This window comes from Canariomyces notabilis (genome assembly GCF_033297395.1).
Source record: "Canariomyces notabilis strain CBS 508.74 unplaced genomic scaffold N656scaffold_20, whole genome shotgun sequence".
Lineage (NCBI taxonomy): Eukaryota > Fungi > Ascomycota > Sordariomycetes > Sordariales > Chaetomiaceae > Canariomyces > Canariomyces notabilis.
The window spans coordinates 385,731-405,995 of NW_027041842.1; the positions used below are offsets into that span (position 1 = coordinate 385,731).

The 20,265-nt window shown below is 55.7% G+C and overlaps 3 protein-coding genes across 3 annotated transcripts; 1 reads left to right on the top strand and 2 right to left on the bottom strand.

The window, feature by feature from the left end:
• Window positions 1–163: 163 nt before the first annotated feature.
• On the bottom strand, window positions 164–6,347 carry N656DRAFT_757829 (uncharacterized protein). The gene is made up of 3 exons (XM_064813160.1): window positions 5,506–6,347; window positions 495–5,449; window positions 164–436 (listed from the first exon to the last, which is right to left on the bottom strand). Exons 1-3 carry the CDS (start codon window positions 6,038–6,040, stop codon window positions 326–328), a joined length of 5,601 nt encoding a protein of 1,866 aa, XP_064667901.1. The 5' UTR covers window positions 6,041–6,347; the 3' UTR covers window positions 164–325.
• Window positions 6,348–7,404: 1,057 nt separating this feature from the next.
• On the top strand, window positions 7,405–14,433 carry N656DRAFT_847100 (beta subunit of fatty acid synthase). The gene is made up of 3 exons (XM_064819257.1): window positions 7,405–7,784; window positions 7,861–13,096; window positions 13,147–14,433. Exons 2-3 carry the CDS (start codon window positions 7,897–7,899, stop codon window positions 14,292–14,294), a joined length of 6,348 nt encoding a protein of 2,115 aa, XP_064667902.1. The 5' UTR covers window positions 7,405–7,784; window positions 7,861–7,896; the 3' UTR covers window positions 14,295–14,433.
• A 2,195-nt stretch (window positions 14,434–16,628) lies between these two features.
• Window positions 16,629–20,129, bottom strand: N656DRAFT_714161 (Arginase/deacetylase; the record flags this gene model as incomplete). The annotated part of the gene is made up of 1 exon (XM_064811946.1): window positions 16,629–20,129. The coding sequence occupies one exon, from the start codon at window positions 20,127–20,129 to the stop codon at window positions 16,629–16,631; it is 3,501 nt and encodes a 1,166-aa protein (XP_064667903.1).
• Window positions 20,130–20,265: the final 136 nt, after the last annotated feature.

A 20,265-nucleotide genomic window follows, 5' to 3' on the forward strand; every position in this document is an offset into this window, starting at 1 on the left:
CGGCACCCGCCGAGAAGTTGGAATCCCAGTTCATGTGCGGCAATCAGCGCAGAGATACGAATAGGGTTGATCAAGTCCGCGTGGGATCTCAATTCCGTGGCAGCGCACCTGGGGAGCACTCATCAATAACCCACAGCACACAGATAACGGAACAGCTGCAAGTAAAGCATAACAGACCAGCAAGGTCTAGCAATTAAGGTAGTCTAGGGATCTAGAGCGCATCAACCTCGGATCTCGCCTGATCTATAACATAAAATCGATACACGTCCGCCAAAAAGACATGCTCTACCGCACTGAACGCCCCTACAGTCCTCTCGATAACATTCTACAACAGCGCTGTGGCAATGGCAGCGGCATGGCTGTCCGTATACGAAATGGAAACATTAACCTTCTTAATCCCCGCCCTTTCTGCCGCCTGAAGGGCCGCGCCATGGAGCTGTAAATCACTCGTTAGACGATGCCGCTTCATATGCTTGTCCCAGGGATTGACATACCTTGACTTGCGGCGCACCATTCTGGTCCGTCGAGATCTCAATGTCCCTCAGCGCCGCGCCGGCGCCCTGGCTCGCAACGCCTAACGCCTTGAAGACGGCCTCCTTTGCACTCCACCGCCCGGCAAAAGCCTTCTGCGGGGATCGGCCCGTGGCCGACGCGAGGCAGTACTTCACCTCGGCCTCGGTGAAGTTGCGTTCCAGGAACGTGTCATTGTCAACGTTGATAGACGAGATGTCCTCGACGTCGAAGCCGACGCGCGTGTTCATGTTCTCCAGCCGCCGTGCCTCCCGGTTGACGACTGACTCCAGCGTCGCTTTGCGTTCCGAGACAGTCGGAGTCTTCTCTGACAGTTTCATAAAGTCGGACGGAAATGTGAGGAGCCCAGTCTTCTTATCTTCCGTAACCCGCGCATCTGGGTTCAGGAGAACAGCACTCAGCTGCTCGTCCGTGTATGGCGACTTGTCCTTGGCGACAAAGAGGGTGTTGTTGATCATGCCGTTGTGGAAGTAGCGATAGGCCTTCTTCTGCCGAGCCTCGACCTTGACCCGGTACTCATTGAACGTCTGCTCGTCGAGAGTGGCAAAGAGGTACTTGGGGTGCACGCCAATGGCCTGAGCGCCCTTCTGACCGAAACCGAACGACGTGACAGAGAAGGCCTTCACGCCATCTGTCTGGATGCTGCGGCTTGGGTACACAATGTAGTCGAACTTCTCCATCACCTGGTCTACGTTGTCGGCATTGCGATTGCCTGGGACGAGGCCGGTGTTGAGGACTTGTAAGCAGCCGTTCATCATCCAGGCACCAGCAGCACCCTTGGGGTGGCCCGTGAGATACTTCTGGAAGATACCCAGGACGGCATTGCCCTTCTTGCGGCCAAGGTGAGCGAGCTGTTGGCAGATAACTGACGACTCGTTCTTGTCGTTGGCCTTGGTTGAGGTTCCGTGGAACGATGCCACACCGAGATCGTCGATTGTGAGACCCCACGTAGCCAGCGCGCCGCGCAGGGGAGCGATGCTCGGGTCGCTCTTCCAGAAGTTGTTGCCGTAACTGCGCAAAACTTCCTTGGTCTGCCGCTCGGCCTCTTTCTCAACGTGCCTTGCGCGCTCCGCAACGTACTCCTCAATCTCTGTCTGCGACCGACCCTCAGCCTTAAGCGCCTCAGCTTCGTCGGCCAGGTATTGGAGCTCTGCCTCCTTATCGTCCTGGATCTGTCTGGTTCGGCGCTCAATCTGTCGCCGCCTGTATTTCATGTCGAGCAGAGGGGATGCAATCTTGCCGGTATGCTCCCGGGCCGTCGTCAGTACACCTTGGCCAGGTGCGGGCACCGATCGGCCAATCTTATCCGAGGCAGTGGTGGTGAGTGCGAGAATGCCGTAAATCGGAACGCCCATCTCCAGGGCGAGCTTAGCAGTCATGATCACCTGGATACCGCAGCCTTGGGACTCCATGAACCCGTTTCGGGTGGTTGTAGTGGGCCTGGACATCTCCCTGGGCGTCCGACCGTGCGCAAATTCGTCAACGGCATTGCTGGTCGCTTTCATGTTGGCGAACTCGTATGAACCTTCCTCGCCAAAGTCGTCGAAGCCACCCACAAAGCAAACGCGGGCCTTGCCCTCCATGATGGTCTCGTAACCGATATCGATGGACTCGACTGCTGTAGCGCAAGCACCCACAGGAGTCTTGATCGGACCGGAGGACGAAATGAGCAGCATGTTCACCCAAGCGGCCATGGTGTTGATGAACGATTCCTGCAAAATGTCGTTCTGGAGCGGCTTGTCAAGGAAGCGGTCACGGTGCATGCCACGGAGGGCTGCCGTGCCACCCATACCGGAGCCCACACAGTTGCCCACTTCGGAAACATGGACATACTTGTAGAACTCGTACGGATCCGTGATACCGGCAGACAAAAGCGCCTCAACCGTCGAAACGAGAACGAACAAAGCCACCGGATCAACCTGGGAGATGATGTCGTCAGGTATGCCGTAGCGCTTGGCATCCCAGCCAGTCGGGATTTGGCCGGCAACCAGACGGTCGAACCTCAGCGCCTTGGGAATCCAGAGAGATGCACCCTTCTTCAGACGGACGGTATACTCGCCAGTCTCAGGAATCTCGAAGATTTCCACCTTGTCGCCGTGCTCGCGCTTGAACTCCTCTGCCGTGTCCTTGGAGGCCTGGAAGGGATCCAGATCCTCCTCGATGACAACCTCGTGGAGCAGCTGCTTCTTGTTCGGGTCGTAACCATCGAAAAGCTCAGGTTCAATAAGACGGATACCAGAGTGCTCCAGGATGTACTTCTCATACTTGGGCTTGATGTCCTTGTCGTCGACGGGCTCGCCTGTCTTGGCATCCACCCAGCCAGAGTACGGCTTCCCCTTGATCGGCCCATTGTGGTTCTTGATGAGACCCATGATCCAGGCCATCTCGATGCAGCCCTCAAGTGAGAACTCGCCGTACGCCTCCATTTCCCATCTGGTCCTTGAGTTGCCCCAAGGTCCGACTTCGGCAAAGCCCGTGACAACAACAACCTTCTCGAGGTCGACCATGCCCTTGAGATTCTCATTGAGGGGAGCAATGTCCGACTTCCAGTCAGGAAGCGGGGGGAAATCGAATCTAATGTTGGCTCGGGGCTCGATAACCTTTTTCTTATAAAGAGCTTCCGAGTCCTCGCCATTGACAATCTTGTTCTCAACAGCAGTCTCCTTCGTAACAGCCCGGCGGATCTCGCTGGTCTCGGTTAGTGACTTGCGTTCTCTCGTCATGGCCTCGTTGAGGTTGGGAATGAACTGAAGGCCGCCGTTCAGATCAGCAAACACTGGCTCGTTTTGGCAGAGATCGACAATTGTCGGGGACATTAGGCCGAGCAGGTTGAAAGCCATCTCCTGCTGCGAGAACGTGCGGACGCCGAAACTCTCAATGGCCTCGGCCACGATGTTGTTCCCAGACATCAGACCTGTACCACGAGTCCAACCGATAATGGCACCGCAAATCGTCAAGTAGTTGGCCCACTCCTCAGAATACCACCGGTTGAAGAGGGTCTCGAGGCCGAGTTTGGACTCGGAGTACAAACCGTCAAAGCCGAAGGTTCCGTGGTTAGGCGAAAGGGGGAGGATGACCTGGGCAGGACGCGTCTCGAAACCGCGCGTAGCCTTTTGCGTCTTGACGCAGCCGAGGAGACGGATGAGGTTGGTCAGCAAGATACGATGAGCCAACTCGGACTTGGAGTCAATCCCGTCAATCTGACGGCCTTGCTCGGAAATCGCAGCAAAGGGGACGATGTGGTCGAGATCCCAGCCAAGGCCGTTCTTGGGATCGTAAATGTAATCGACCAGGGCGTTGATGTCTTGGACGCTGCCTTGATTGAAGGGGACCACCACGAGCTGGGAGCCGCGCGAGCCATAGCGGGCATACATGGACTGGTAGTACTCGGTAACCTCGCGGGAGAAGCGGCTCGTGGTTACAACAACCTTTGCACCACCGCTGATGAGACCCTGGAGTACCTCGGCGCCGATCGAACCAGCACCGGCGCCCGTCATGAGGACGTATTTGCCGCTAAAGGTAACACCGTCCCTAGCTGCCTGTTCAAGGCAGTCTAGGTATGTGCTGGTAAGCCTCTTGCTGTAATCCCAACCATGCTGTGTCTTTTTGCGGAGATGAAGGAATGGAATGGTCTCAGTCTTTCCTTTGGGCTTGACCTTCTTGAGCACCCCGTTGCTCTTGCCGTTCTCTTTGGGAATGATCTGGCTCTCGTTCATTGACAGCGACCGGATGATCTCTCCGTACAACGTCTTGATCTCGAGCTGCGACGTCTTCGGGAGCTTGTGCTGTTGCTTGATGAGCTTGTAAATCTTGGACAGATCGTTCTGAACCTTTGTACGGTTCCCGTATTCCGAGATCTTGCCGCCCTCAGCCATCTGCTGCACATAGTGCTCAAGCTTGCGGCAGCTGGCGCGCGGGACTTCCTCATACTTGAGGTTGCCACGGGCGTCAATGGTGGTTCGGGGTCCAGTTGGGATGGCGACATCTTTGTACACAGGATCCGCTGTGAGCACATCCTTGCAGTTCTGTATGAGCTGGGCACCAAGCTCCTTGGCCAGCTGGTATGTCTCTCCGCGTTCAGTCGGGCAGTTGTCGATATGGTATTGCATGAACTCGAGCAGCGTGGGATTGGACCGGTTCATGATTCGAATGCATTGGCTCACGATTTCACGGTCGACAGCCTTCAGTCGGCCGAAGATGATGTCGTAGTACATGCTCAGGGCGTCCTGGCGGGCCCAGTTCCACGAAGAGTCGTAGACACGTGCCTTGAGGGAGCTGAAAACAGGTTCAATTCCAGAGGCGTAGAAGTCGCCGTGTTCTGCCATCCATAAATCGAGCTGAGACTGGAGAACCTTGGCCGACTCCTGCGAGGCCTGGAAGGCCTTGTCTCCCGCACGAATGTCCATCTTGAGGTACCTGGCAATGAGTTCCAGTTGCTGCTTGAATAGGGCTTTTTGGTCGCTTGTCAGCGCCTCGATGGCGGCGGGATCCATCATCATGCCGCCGCCAGCACCGGCAGCCGGACCAGCCGCAGCGGCGGTCGACAAGCTGACGCCGGCGATAGAGGCATATTTCTGCGAGACATCGTCGAGAAAGGCCTTCGCATCCGCCTCGGATCCGAGACGGGCGGGCGGCTCCATGGTAATGGCGAGCAGGAGCACGCCATCCTGCCTTCCCGAGCCCAGCCCCCATCTGGTCTCCAGGTATTTTCTTGCCGTCGTGATATTGAAACCGCCGGGCATCTTTGACGAAATGAGACGAGCAATGAGACCCTGTGAAGTCTTGCCTAGGTTTCCGTCGAATGTGGCCTGCATGGCGGCACCGAGTTCGTCCAAGGGGGTATCTTCGGGTCTCTCGGGCGTCGACCCAAATTCTTTGCCCAGATCGCCGAGAATCTCATTTTGGAGTGTTGATTTGCCTACAGAGGCCGCCGTTAGCATCATGTCTAGAGACCCGGCAGAGGCATACACATACCGCCAACCAAATCTTTAATGGCTTTGCTGAGAGGAATGTCCTGCAGAGGCTTCTTCAGCTTCTGCGCCACCAATGACCGTACAATATCAACGGCCTGGACAGGCGCATCCGGAACCTGCGCGGCAGGGCCGGCGCTTGCTGCTGGGGCGGCAGCTGCGGCTGGAGCTGCGGCAACTGGAGCTGCGGAAACTGGAGCCGCGGAGGCGCTCGAAGGGCCCGCTTCGGACGCGGCCGGCTCGGGTTCCTCCTCCACCGGATCAACGTCGTAGTAGATCTCTTTGGCGTCCTTGTTGTAGCAAAGAATCTGTCTCTGGACCGACTTGGCAGCGTCGTATGCTTCATACTTTGAAGCCAGCGTCCTCTTAGCCATGACGCCTAGCGTGTCCGCGGGGCCAATCTCGACAATGCGCTCGGCGGTCTGCTCTGCCAGGAAAACATCTTGGGTCTCAATCCACCTTACTGGCGAGGCGAACTGGTATGCAAGGAGCTCCACAAGGAGCGTGTGGGCAAGCTCCTGCTCGACTTCGGGACGCATTTTTGTTACTGCCGTAGGACCCCGTTCTTACTGGCCAGCAAGGAAACAGGAGAATTTGATTAAAAGAGGTTTATGGGTATCTCCTAAGAAGCATCAACTCCCTGAGTTGAACTGGGCGTTTGTATTGGTGCGGGTCGTCGCGAAAGTTGAAGAGAACAGATGAACACCAGTTGAACTGTGATTAAGCCGCAAGGGAGAATGGCCCGGGTCAGACAAGGGAATTCTATACGTTGTGAGGGGGACAGAACGACTGGAATGATGGATGCAATGTTGTTTAACCACGGAGCAGGGGCAAACCGCAAAAATTGGCAGCTGCCGCGTCGTTCACGTTGCAACTGTTGAATGAATTTTGGGCTTAGCAACCCCTGTCACGGCAAGTGCAGCTCGCGGCAAGCTCCTCAACCAAACGTACAGCCTAACCACAACAGGACTAGCGCCATGTATGCCTTTTCCCCAGGGCTTTCCTTCCGTGGATCCGGAAGTCTCGATACGTCTGTTCCCACCTTGGTGGCGGCTGGTTGCTGAATGTGTCAAACCCAGAACGAAAGCTACACTCATGCCTGGTCATAACAGTCGCTTTTTGAGATTAGTGATAAAGGCCGTTATGTCGTCATCTAAGTCGTGTCCAGGATTCTCAGATGGCCCAACTCCGAGTCTATCCGTAGATGCTCCTTGTCCAGCCCATGCACTCAACAAGGAAGAGGCTCAAGTCTGCTAATACGTAGTGCGGAGTGACCCGGAAGGCACTCAGTTCAATCTCCTAGCCATCTGCAAAGACGAATCCCAGAAGGACACATCAACGAATAGGAGCTTGAACAGCCAGCAGAATCTCTCTGTTTGCCCACTGGTTCATCCCTTTTCAGAGTCCCGTCTGTTCCAGGTTTTCGAATGTCGTGCCCCGCCGTACGGAGTAGAGTACATCGAATTGCACTACATCGACAACTCAGAGGCATTGCCACCATGAAAAAACGTGCAAGTCTAGAATGAACCTTCGGAAGACAGTCATTTTCATCAGGTAATCGGCCATTGCCACTTCCCTCTGCCCGAGGTTGGGGGAAACTGATAGTTTTTCGTCTACGTATCTGGGCTTCCGGTCTTCGATAGGCCAGATCAACCATGTATCGGTACTTTGGGCCCTTGTGGATCCCTTGGCTTCCCCTGACAGGTGGGGTTGCCGTCCGTACATTCGGATGCACTGGCTGGCCACGCTCGTATCACCTTAACTGATATACATGCTTTCTAGCTGCCGTGCAAGCATCATGGGAGGTTACTCACGTTACACCTGTTCAACTATCTGGTAGGGTGAGAGTTGCGTCGTCGCATCGCAGCTTTCCCCAACAAGATCCAAAAATTTTGGCGAGCAACGAGGAAGCTGCTTGTCGTCAAGGTTGATTTGGGAAACTGTAATTTTATGTTGAGCCATATCACATTGCGGCCCATACTCCCAGTTGCATTCCCCAGCACGCGGACACTGTCGTCAGTCCATCCCCATCAGACCGTGCTGGAGAAATACATCCTAAGGGTCCAAAACACTGTCGCCTTGCAACGTTCTTTGACTGCATTCTCTTCCATCCCTCAGGACCCCTTCATAGAACGTGCAGTTCCCTTCAACCTTCAGGGAGATCCAATCCTAGGGCAGATTCCATTCCAGAGCCCCTCCACTACCACGCACTTCTGCCCTTGTTGCCGAAGAGGGTCTCAGTAGACATTCGTTTGCCAAAGTGCCGCTCGATTTACGCGCCTGGTTCGTCTCTCCTTTAAAACTCCCAACTGGTCGGTCGGGCCTAAGCAGAGCGAGAAGCTAACATTGTTCTGCCCAGAAGTGGCATCATATCCTTCAGATACCCCTTCTCATAATGTACGGTACTGGAACCGGCCCTCAGACGGGCGCCGTTACACCCAGGTCGTCAACATCACTCCGCCCGCTCACTCTCTCTCACGGTTCTCTCGAAACCTCCTTCTTAATACCTACCAATCTCCACTTCCACGCCTCGCGATTGAAGGAGAGTTTTACCGCGAGTCTGCCGAGTCCCACCGACGAACTCGCACAAGATGACGAACCCTCTTCCGTTGCCGAGCTCGTTGCGAGATACATGGGCTACATCGCCAACGAGGTGGCTCAGGGCGAGGATGACGCTCAAGGATCGTATGAGGAAGTGCTCAAGCTCGTCCTGAACGAATTTGAACGAGCCTTCCTCAGGGGCAATGATGTCCATGCCCTGGTTGCAACGCTTCCTGGCATCGATGCTAAGAAGCTAGAGGTCATTCGCAGCTACTTTGCTGCTCGGGCGGCATCGAACAGGCCCATGAAGGCGCATCAATCGGCCTTGTTCCGAGCGGCTGACGAGGGAGCCGCCAAGCTTTACAACATCTTTGGCGGCCAGGGCAACATCGAAGAGTATTTCGAGGAGCTCCGGGAGCTTCACAAGACGTACCCTTCCTTTGTTGGGGAGCTCATCCTGTCTTCGGCGGAGCTTCTTCAGACGCTGTCTTCGCACCCAAGTGCTGAGAAGCTCTACTCCAAGGGCTTGGACATCATGAACTGGCTCCACAATCCGGATGCTACACCGGACGTCGACTACCTAATTTCGGCACCCGTCAGTTTCCCCCTGATTGGTCTCGTGCAGCTCGCGCATTACCAAGTTACATGCAAGACCCTGGGTCTCCATCCCGGCATTCTGCGTGAGAGAATCAGCGGGACGACAGGGCATTCGCAAGGCATTGTCCTTGCTGCCGTCACAGCAGCTGCAGATTCATGGGAGTCGTTCGAGAAGATGGCCAAGTCTGCCTTGACCATCCTCTTCTGGATCGGAGCGCGCAGCCAACAAACGTTCCCCAAGACATCCATGTCACCATCCATGCTCCAGGATGCCATCGACAACGGAGAGGGCACCCCAACCCCAATGCTGAGCATTCGGGATCTCCCCCAGGCAGAAGTCCAGAAACACATCAACCAGACCAACCAGTACCTTCCCGAGGACCAGCACATCTCCATCTCCCTAATCAACAGCCCGCGAAACCTGGTTGTCGCTGGGCCCCCAAGGTCACTTTGTGGTCTCAATGCTCAGCTGAGGAAGGTCAAGGCTGCCACTGGCATTGACCAGACCAGGATCCCCTACACTGAGAGGAAGATTCGCTTCGTGAATCGGTTCCTGCCGATTACTGCGCCGTTCCACAGCAAGTATCTCGAGGAGGCCAGGGGGCTGATTGCTGAGGACCTCAAGGACATTTCCATTGACGTCAAGAGCCTGGGAATTCCCGTCTACAACACTAATACTGGCGTGGACATCCGGGAGGAGATGACTGGAAACGTGGTCCCCGCCCTGATTCGCATGATTACGAGCGACCCTGTCAATTGGGAGAAGGCCACCGTCTTTCGCGGGGCGACGCACATTCTCGACTTTGGCCCGGGAGGCATTTCGGGACTTGGCGTCTTGACCAGCAGAAACAAGGACGGCACTGGTGTTCGCGTCATCCTGGCAGGGTCAGTGAGCGGTACGGTGACCGAAGTCGGGTACAAGTCCGAGCTTTTTGATCGGGATGAGGAACATGCCGTCAAATACGCTGTCGATTGGGTCAAAGAATACGGCCCTAGACTCGTCAAGACTTCTAGCGGTCGTACGTACGTCGATACCAAGATGAGCAGACTGCTTGGCCTGCCGCCTCTTCTTGTGGCCGGGATGACGCCTGCCACTGTCCCGTGGGACTTCGTAGCCGCGACAATGAACGCCGGCTATCAGATTGAGCTAGCGGGTGGCGGCTACTACAACGCAAAGACCATGACCGAAGCCATCTCGAAGATTGAGAAGGCCATTCCTCCCGGTCGAGGCATCAGTGTCAATCTTATCTACGTCAACCCCCGTGCCATGGCTTGGCAAATCCCGTTACTCGGCAGGCTCAGAGCCGAGGGTGTGCCGATCGAGGGCCTGACCATCGGCGCCGGCGTTCCGTCGATTGAGGTCGCTCAGGAGTACATCGAGACACTTGGACTGAAGCACATCTCATTCAAGCCCGGTTCAAGCGAAGCTATCCAAGCGGTCATCAATATCGCCAAAGCCAATCCCAATTTCCCGGTCATCCTGCAGTGGACTGGCGGTAGAGGAGGTGGCCACCACTCCTATGAAGACTTCCACGCACCGATTCTTGCCATGTACAGCCGCATCCGCCGACAAGAGAACATCATACTCGTTGCTGGTAGCGGGTTTGGCGGTGCCGACGACACGTATCCTTACCTTACCGGCGCGTGGTCAACCAAGTACGGCTATCCCCCAATGCCCTACGACGGCTGCTTGTTTGGCAGCCGCATGATGGTTGCCAAGGAGGCGCACACGAGCAAGGCTGCCAAGCAAGCTATTGTCGATGCCCCGGGTCTTGACGACAGCGAATGGGAGAAGACCTACAAGGGTCCCGCTGGCGGCGTGATTACCGTCAAGTCCGAGATGGGTGAGCCGATTCACAAGCTTGCAACGCGCGGTGTCCTCTTTTGGGCCGAGATGGATCAGAAGATTTTCAGCTTGCCAAAGGAGAAACGTGTGCCCGAGCTGAAAAAGAACCGTGACTACATCATCAAGAAGCTCAACGCCGACTTCCAGAAGGTCTGGTTCGGTCAGAACAAGGAGGGCAAGGCCGTCGACCTTGAAGATATGACTTATGGCGAGGTAGTGCGCCGGATGGTCGAGCTTCTTTACGTCAAGGACGAAGCTCGCTGGATCGATCCCTCTTTCGCCAAGCTCACCGCCGACTTCATCCACCGTATCGAGGAGCGATTCACAACGACTTCTGGCCAGCCGTCCCACATTCAAAGCTACGCTGACCTCGACGAACCATACACCGCCGTTGATCGCATTCTGTCTCACTACCCCGAGGCCGAGACGCAGCTCATCAACGCGCAGGATGTTCAGCATTTCCTGCTCCTTTGCCAGCGGCGTGGGCAGAAACCAGTCACTTTCGTCCCGGCGCTCGACGAGAACTTCGAATTCTTTTTCAAAAAGGATTCTCTGTGGCAGTCGGAAGACCTCGCAGCCGTCATTGACAAGGATGTCGGCAGAACCTGCATTCTCCAGGGGCCCATGGCCGCGAAGCACTCAACCAAAGTTGACGAGCCCATCAAGGACATTCTCGATGGCATCCACAACGGCCACATCGAGGGCTTGACCCGTGATTTGTACGGCGGCGATGCCTCCAAGATCCCTACTGTCGAGTTCTTTGGTGGAAAGCTTATCGAGAGTGAAATTCCGTTGGATGTGGATGGCCTGACCGTCTTCACGGACGAGACGAAGAACACATACCGTTTGTCTTCTTCGCCGTCGGCCCAGCTGCCGTCGCTTGAGTCCTGGATTTCGCTCCTGGCAGGCTCGAAGCGGAACTGGCGCTACGCGCTCCTCCAGTCGGATGTGATCGTTCAAGGCCAAAAGTACCAGACCAACCCCATGAAGAGGATATTCGCACCCACTCGCGGTCTGTTTGTTGAGATCCTCAACCCCAATGACCCCGCCAAGACGGTGATTGTGGTTAAGGAGCAGCCTCGCCACAACCGCTACGTCGAGGTCATTGAGGTCAAGCTCGTTGGTGAGAATGAGATTGTGGTCAACATGATCAAGGATACGACTGCTCTTGGCAAGCCTATTGCCCTCCCGCTTCGTTTCACATACCGCCCTGAGGCTGGCTACGCGCCCATCCACGAAATCATGGACGGCCGCAATGACCGGATCAAGGAGTTCTACTGGCGTGCATGGTTCGGGGATGATGAACTCGACCTTGATGCCCCCGTCGCCAGCAAGTTTGATGGTGGCAAGAGTGTCATAACGAGCGAGGCGATCAACGAATTCGTCCATGCCGTCGGCAACACGGGCGAGGCCTTCGTCGACCGCCCGGAGAAGATCATGTATGCCCCCATGGACTTCGCCATTGTGGTCGGCTGGAAGGCGATCACAAAGCCAATCTTCCCACGCACCATTGATGGTGATCTCCTCAAGCTCGTTCACTTGTCCAATGAGTTCCGCATGATGCCTGGCGCTGAGCCTCTGAAGAAGGGCGACGAGGTCCATACCACCGCGCAGATCAACGCCGTCATCAACCAGGAATCCGGGAAGATGGTTGAGGTTTGCGGTACCATTACCCGCGATGGCGAAGCTGTGATGGAGGTCACATCCCAGTTCCTCTACCGCGGAGTCTACACCGACTTTGAGAATACCTTCCAACGCAAAGTTGAGACGCCCATGCAGGTTCACCTCTCGACGACCAAGGATGTCGCTGTTCTCCGCTCTAAGCAATGGTTTGTCCTCGACGATCTCGCCACGCCCGAGATTGAGCTGCTTGGTCAGACCTTGACCTTCCGTCTGCAGAGCCTTGTCCGGTTCAAGAACAGGACCGTCTTCAGCCATGTTGAGACACGGGGTCAAGTCCTTGTCGAACTGCCCACCAAGGAGATTATTCAAGTCGCCACGGTCGAGTACGAGGCTGGCGAGTCGCACGGAAACCCAGTCATTGACTACCTCCAACGTCACGGCTCGTCCATTGAGCAGCCCGTCAATTTCGAGAACCCCATTCCCCTCAGCGGCAAGACGCCTCTCCAGCTCCGAGCGCCCGCTTCCAATGAAACGTATGCGCGTGTCTCGGGCGACTACAATCCCATCCATGTGTCGCGCGTCTTTGCAGCCTATGCCAACCTCCCCGGTACCATCACGCACGGCATGTACTCCAGCGCTGCCGTGCGAAGCTTGGTAGAGACTTGGGCTGCAGAGAACAAGATTGGTCGCGTCCGGAGTTTCCACGCCTCCCTCACCGGCATGGTGCTACCAAATGATGATCTCAACGTGAAGCTGCAGCATGTCGGCATGGTAGCCGGCCGCAAGATCATCAAAGTCGAGGCTAGTAACAAGGAAACGGAGGAGAAGGTGCTTCTTGGTGAGGCGGAAATCGAGCAGCCCGTTACCGCTTATGTCTTCACGGGCCAAGGCTCTCAGGAGCAAGGCATGGGAATGGACCTGTATGCCAGCAGTCCGGTCGCCAAGGAAGTGTGGGATCGTGCGGACAAGTATTTGATGGATACTTATGGTAAGCTCCTTGGATTCCTAGTTGTGCCACCCATCCTAACACGAGAACAGGCTTCGCAATCACAAACATTGTCAGAAACAACCCGAAGGAGCTCACCATTCACTTTGGTGGTCCGCGTGGCAAAGCTATCCGGCAGAACTACATGGCCATGACCTTCGAGACGGTGGCCGCCGACGGCTCCATCAAGTCGGAGCGCATCTTCAAGGAGATTAACGAGAAGACCACATCCTACACCTATCGCTCGCCCAGCGGCCTGCTCTCAGCTACCCAGTTCACCCAGCCTGCCCTGACGCTGATGGAGAAGGCAAGCTTTGAGGACATGAAGGCCAAAGGGCTTGTCCCTCGTGATAGCACCTTTGCGGGCCATTCTCTCGGCGAGTACTCGGCATTGGCCGCCCTTGCCGATGTCATGCCCATTGAGTCTCTGGTGTCGGTCGTGTTCTATCGCGGCTTGACCATGCAGGTTGCTGTCGAGCGTGATGCATCCGGCCGATCCAACTACAGCATGTGCGCTGTGAATCCCAGCCGCATCAACAAGACGTTCAATGAAGAGGCTTTGCGTTTCGTGGTCAGCGCCGTCGCCGAGACGACGGGCTGGTTGCTCGAGATTGTCAACTATAACATTGCCAACATGCAGTACGTCTGCGCCGGTGATCTCCGTGCGCTCGACACCCTGACTGGGGTTACCAACTATCTCAAGGCCATGAAGATCGACATTGAGCAGATGCGCAAGGAGTACCAGCCCGAGATGGTCAAGGAGAAGCTTGTGGAGATGATCAGGGCGTGTGCTGCTGAGACGGAGGCCAAGCCGAAGCCCCTGGAGCTCCAGCGTGGATTCGCCACGATTCCTCTGAAAGGCATTGACGTGCCTTTCCACTCGACCTTCTTGCGCTCTGGTGTCAAGCCCTTCAGAAGCTTCCTGCTGAAGAAGATCAACAAGACGACCATCGACCCTGCCAAGCTGATTGGCAAATACATTCCCAACGTGACGGCCAGGCCTTTCGCGTTGACAAAGGAGTATTTTGAGGATGTTTACCGCCTGACCAACTCGCCCAAGATCGGCCACATCCTGGCCAACTGGGATAAGTATCAGGACGATGGCAGTGCATTGTCGACCGCCGTGGCCAATGGCACTAATGGCGTCAATGGGGTTAACGGTGTGATTGGCGACGTCGCCAATGGGGTGGAAGCGGCATGATGATTATGCGTTGAGTTACGGCGTTGGACTGGTTTGCTAGATTAGATGTTTGCTCTTTACGTATAGCTTTAATGTGCATGTAGACATGATATCGGCGATGTCGGCTCTAGGCAGCTTTAGACAAGAGATATTAATTTGCAACAACTGGTGCTCTTCTGCGAGCAAGCTGCTATTCGAAGCCACTCTAGGCTTGAGTGATCCTCCGTTGGCTTATGTCAAGTTACCTACCTCCGTACTGTAGGTTTACAAACCGGGGAACAAGGGGCCGAAGAACCAAGGCAGGGAAAAGAGGCAGAATAAGGCCGTGCAAACAGACCGGCTTCATGAACCAAAACCGTCTTGAACGATAGTGGTAGTAAGTTTCACTAGTTTGGGGTAATAAGTCAAGTGTCCCCTCCTACTTTCACCCCCTACGGGTAGAGTGAAATGGCTGTGTAGTGTAGCAGTAGGCACCCTCTCTTACTCTACAGAGGTTCATCGTTCAATCCAAGCCACCACCCATTTTCATAGTAAAAATGGCGCCAACGACCCTCCCATTCCCCTACACCATCGAGGTCCATGTCCGGGGCCTCCTCTATATAACCAGCAGATGAGTTTTGTCGATGCCCGGCGAAGGAAGCCGTTCCAGAACAACCTCGAGAGCCTTAACGTCTCGACGCCCAAGCCTGGCGATGCAGCCCTAGGGGTCAGGGGTCAGGGGTCAGGCTACGACAGCACCCAAAACTCCGAGTCACCGACAGTCCGCTGATCTTTATGCTGAAGTGTGAGGGAAACTTGGCATCCCTTTCCCTTGTCAAAAGCCTTTCCAATAACTCTGCAGTTATTCGCCGGAGGACTTAGAAGTCCCTTACGAACAGCATCCAAATGAGCGACCTTACCCCTGGGGCCCGCGCCAAGTCAACATCCAAAAACTAGACAGACTCCTTCGAGCCGCCCCCAACCTGGAGACCCTGAGCATCGAACAGCCTTCCGGCGGCGCCCAGCTCACGGTCCTGTGGTAGAGCAAATGCTGGGGGGCCTGGATTACCTCGCCGCCAAGGGATATAAGTATTCATCGGAATGTTAGGCCACAAAACTTCCTGCATGACAGAAAGCATAAGAGTTGCATCGTCGAACAGGGTATTCCAATCCCAACCAGTTTCAAGTTAAAGTTGCATAGCCTGGGCATGTGTGAGTATGTGGCATGGGTGGAATACCGTGACCCCCTATCCAGCTCAATGTTGGGAACACGCGACCTCATCCATACCCACATGTGCCCCATCGACTCTTGTATGCAGCCTGCATGATCTCCATCGTCTTCTCCCCGCTAACATGACCAAGATGTCAGATGCTGGGTGTCTGTTTTATATATACTAGGCGGAATAGATAGAGAGAATTGCAACCAACCTCGAAAGGGATCGTGCCTCAAGTATGCTTGGATTGGCTCGTGTCTCAACTCTCATCTCCCTTAGACGTAAAACTTGAGTATGCCTGGGTTGGCTTGTGTGTCGACTCTCATCTCCCTTACATGTAGATGTAAAACTTTTAAGATTCGTTGGGGAGCGAAGATCGTGTCCCGATCTCTCCCCTTTTCTGAAATCCCCATTTCAGGGGGTACCTGTACTTCCATTCTACTCATTCTCAAAGATACTGCAAGCATCTCCAAGTCATCTCTCAAGATCTCGCCTATTGCCAGATCGTGTTAATCTCCACACGAAATGTAGCTGTTGACGATTAACTCTTAACCACGAGTATTTTGAAACCAGTCCAGAAAGCCATGACAACCCGGGTACAGTTCGGGGTTTGATTACACAACACTTAAGTTACCTCGTAGGTCAGACTCATCCAGTCGACATGACACTTTTACTGGCCACTGAAATATGCACTGGGCCCTGCCATTCGTATAAAGATGCTAGTAAGACTTGAAGACAATACAAGACAACCCGCTACGCAAGCAAGCAAGCAAACATGATTCATCTGGCAACCGCCAGCAAGAACCAAAACGTAAAAAGAAAACACTACAAGAACAGTGAGACGAAGGAAGAAAGGGGGTATCCCAGCCGTCGAGCCCGCTCAGAATCACCATCACCACAAGCTTAATTGTGGTACTCCCATCCGGGCCGATAACAAAACAAGAGCCATTACACAGTTAGTATATCTCAATGATAACCACATCACCAACAAGCTTCAACCTCAAGCTCCCAGCTCTTATTGAAGTGAGCTGTGACAAAGAGGTATGCTTTCACACCCTCTTTCTCCCGAGCCATCATCCCTTCCTCACTTTACCCTCCCCCTTTTTATTCCTACTCTTCGCCGGACCCAGCCGAAGCGAAGGGAATTGAACCGAAGAATATCTCAACCCTGTTCAACCCCGCCCTCCAAGTCCTTCTCCCTCCCCTGAGTCCCATCCCTCGCAGTGGCCTTGGCCGGGGAAGGAGCAAAGGGAATGACCCCGGTACTGCTAAAAACCGGTAAATCGTCCCTCTTAACAGGCGACACAACAGGCGTACCAGCCCCGGACAAGCTAGGCGGCATCCACTGGAGGGGCTGTTGGGCGGGCAGAGGCAGGGTCTCAGGGGCAGGACCCTCCGGTTGGTAAGAGACAAAGACATCGACAGTCTTGTTGTTCCCTCCCCTGGCTGGGGAAGAACTACTCGGGATATCCTGCCCATGCTGCTGCTGCGATGGCGGCGGCGGCGACATGACACGCCTGGAATCGGCGTCGGTGTCGGTGTTAACCGTGGTTGGCGGTGGGGTGGTTAGGAAGGCCGGGGGTTGGTTGAACTCTAACGAGGGGGTGGAGGGGTGTTGGCTCGGGAGTACGGACTGTGGCGGGGGGGAAGATGCAGATGGGGCTAGAGAGGGCGACGGGGAGGGATATTGCTCGGCCGCGGTGGGGCTAAACGTGGATTCCGGAGGGGGTGGTTTGCACACTGCTGGAGGCGGCGCCGCGGATATTGTTTCTTCCTTTGACAGTTTCTCCCTGGCAAGACGCTCCCGTTCTCGAGCCTCTCGCTGAGCCCTGTTGATGACTGTGATCTTGATCTTCCTCATTTCGTTTGTCAGCTTGTCCACCTCATCCCCTGTCTTCTCGGCCGATGCAGGCGCACTAGAAGAACCTTCGGCGGGCACTGGCTGGGTTGCGGCTCCATTAGTTGCACCAGGAAGTTTCTTGGCCACCTTTGGGACACGCGGGACCGGCTCCTTCTTAGCTGGAGCCCGCGTCTTCTTCACGTTCAGAGCATTGCTATTAGCGGTTCTGACGCTTGTGGAGGACTCGGGTCTGACTGTAACGTCTGCCTTCGAGCTGCTCCGTATCGGTGCAGTTCGCGGAGCTGGTGGCACCGCATCCATGGCTGCCGTAGACACAATAGTCGACGCCGCACTAAGCCGCCGGCATGAATGTCTAGGCTGCTTTTCGGTGGTGGTGAGAGATCCGTTGGATGCCGCCTCGGTGGAAAGAACCGAGGGCCCAGCAACTGTCTTGCGTCTGCCCTTGCGGTTCTCATCATCCTCGACGAGAGCTGACGGCTTCGCTTTGCGCTCTCTTAACCCCATTCTAGTCGAAGGCCGGTCTCCTGTGCCGGCTGTCCCAGCAGCTGGAGGTAAAGACTGGACCAAGGCAGATTGACGGTCGCGTCGAGCCCGAGTAGCCTCGGCGTTGAGATCCTCGTGCGTGCAGCTATTTGTCTGGCGTTCCGTTGGGATAAGCAGCTTGCTCAGCTCAAGCGCCGCAACAGCCCATGGGACATCCGGGGGAGGTAATGGGGCGAAGTACGAGTATGATCCCAACTCGCTTCTGGCGGCAGCTGACAGGTTTGACATGCTCCGACGATTTTTAGGCATCACTGCCTTCGCTGCTGACGCTTGAGTCGGAGACGAATATGTTGGCGGCGTGCAGTTGCGAGGCTTTGGGGGCACTACAGGCGGCGGCGTCATGGCTGCCTCAAGCTCTTCCAGTGCAACACTGGACCACCAAGACGGCTCATATCTACGAGCCCCCCGTTCGCTCGCGCTAGAGTCCTTTCGCGCACGTAGCGGGACAGCTTTCTGACCTTCAATACCGAGGCCGCTAGACTGCAGATCTCCGCTGCTGGGCCCATCTCCTGCGAGGCCACAGAGGTGGCTGAGAACCCCTGAGCGGAGGGCACGGTCACTATAGCCCCCTTCTAGCACGCTGATGATACGGCCCTCGACGCTTGTTCCTTCTTCCGCAGCAATCCGAACCACGTCGCGAGCCAGCCGGGCATAGAACTCCGTTGGTACGTTGACATTGTGTCGCTGCATGCCAGCACCCTCCCATTCGCTCGCATCGAAACCTGCGGAGAGGAAAATGGCGGCTCTCGAGTTCAGCCCCGAGGCGCGCAGCCGCTCGCTATGAGATTTGAGAAAAGCCCGCGTCTTCTCGAGCAGGACAGAGTATTTAGACTCGTAAAGATGCCAGAAGTCGGCTTCGGTTTTCCAGGGTTGCAAATGGACGTTCCATATGGTCTGGCCGTGCGCGTTTTCGATACAAATGCTCGCGTTCCGGACTTTGTCCTCATCGCCCATCTCGCAGGGGTATGAATTGATGTCGTGCAGACTGAAATAACCGATCGACGTCTTCTTCCACCAAGCGGCGTTCTTAGCCAGGCCGACGCTCCTCGCGTTGTGCTCCCAGGCAATAGACTGAGACCCGTCGCCATGGTGCAGATCAAAGTCGATGATGGCAGCATGCGTCAAGCCGTGGCTTAGTATGGCGTGCATGATACCCACGTGGACATTGTTGAGCCAGCAGAAGCCGGATGGATGTGATGCGGAGCAATGGTGTCCGGGCGGCCGGATCGCGCAAAACGCTCGCCGAGGCCCATCGGCTCGAAATACCGCGTCAACGGCGTCACACACTGCTCCGAGCGCGCCCTCTAGAGCGTCCAAGGATTCGGAACAGAGATACAGATCGCCCTCATGTAATTTCTGAGGCGCCTCGCCATTCGTGCCTCGGTCGATATCCGGTCGCTGAAGCTCCTTCCCGCCCGACGCGAGCTTCGCCTCGGCGGTGTCGCACATCATCTTGAGTTCTTCCATCCACTTTGTCCCGTGCACGTTGGTCACAGTCTGAGATCCCAAGGAAAGTCGCCTCGTCGATTTTTGGATCCGGAACGGTATCGTGGGCAGCGACGTCATGTCCATGTCAGGGTGTATGGGGAAGGCTCCATCCTGGTGTCGCTCGCCCAGACGCACATATGCAGCCGAAACCCCCAAGGCGCACGCTTTGATCCTCTCTGGGCGCTCGACGATGGTGCCCAGCTGTGCCTTGGACGTGCGGGGACGGGAGTACCTGTGACCATAGCAGGCGTCCTGGAAAATCACAACGGTCTCGGCACGGCGCGTGGGTTCGGTGCCATGGTGTGCTTCTAGTTCGGCTTTGAAGTGGGCGCTTGCGATGGAGTGCGCCGTAGGGGCGGGTTCCTCTGGCAACTCGGGTGACAGGCTTCTCAAGGGCGATCTCCCTGATCCGGGCTTGGAAGAGGGCGACGAAATGGTGACGGAGCTCGCTCGACGGGGAGGCGCAACGCCGTTCACTGAATGAAGCGAATTCAACGAAGCCTTCCTTAGCAGGGTCGGTGTCGAGGATCGAGAAGGTGGATTGGCCAAAGCGGAAGCGCTACGGAGGGGGCTTTTTAAGGGATTCCCGTGACGGGCTGGAGATCTCGGGGAACGGTCGTCCACATTGAGGGGCTTCAGAGCGGGTTGTCGCGGGGACCGGGGAGGCCTGGCTGGGGACGAGGCTGAAATGGTCAAGTGCTTCAACGACTGCGCCAAGTCACTATCGCCCTCCCTGGAATCGATGTTTGGAGAACGTGGCGCTTGATCCATTGCTTCCAACGGTGGTTTTGGCAAATAGGGCGATTTGGGAGACGGCGACGTCATGTTCGGCCGTTTTCAGAAACGCAGCCTCAACCCATCAAAAAGGGGTACTGCTGCATCGACACAATCCCCTTTGGTTGACAAG

Bases quoted from the DNA above. Each gene is read 5' to 3' on its own strand.
- N656DRAFT_847100 (XM_064819257.1), top strand. From the start codon at position 7,897: ATGTACGGTACTGGAACCGGCCCTCAGACGGGCGCCGTTACACCCAGG. The intron at 13,097-13,146 runs GTAAGCTCCTTG...ACACGAGAACAG, and splicing joins GTATTTGATGGATACTTATG to GCTTCGCAATCACAAACATT.
- N656DRAFT_757829 (XM_064813160.1), bottom strand. From the start codon at position 6,040: ATGCGTCCCGAAGTCGAGCAGGAGCTTGCCCACACGCTCCTTGTGGAG. The intron at 5,450-5,505 runs GTATGTGTATGC...CGGCCTCTGTAG, and splicing joins CATTAAAGATTTGGTTGGCG to GCAAATCAACACTCCAAAAT. The intron at 437-494 runs GTATGTCAATCC...AGTGATTTACAG, and splicing joins ATGGTGCGCCGCAAGTCAAG to CTCCATGGCGCGGCCCTTCA.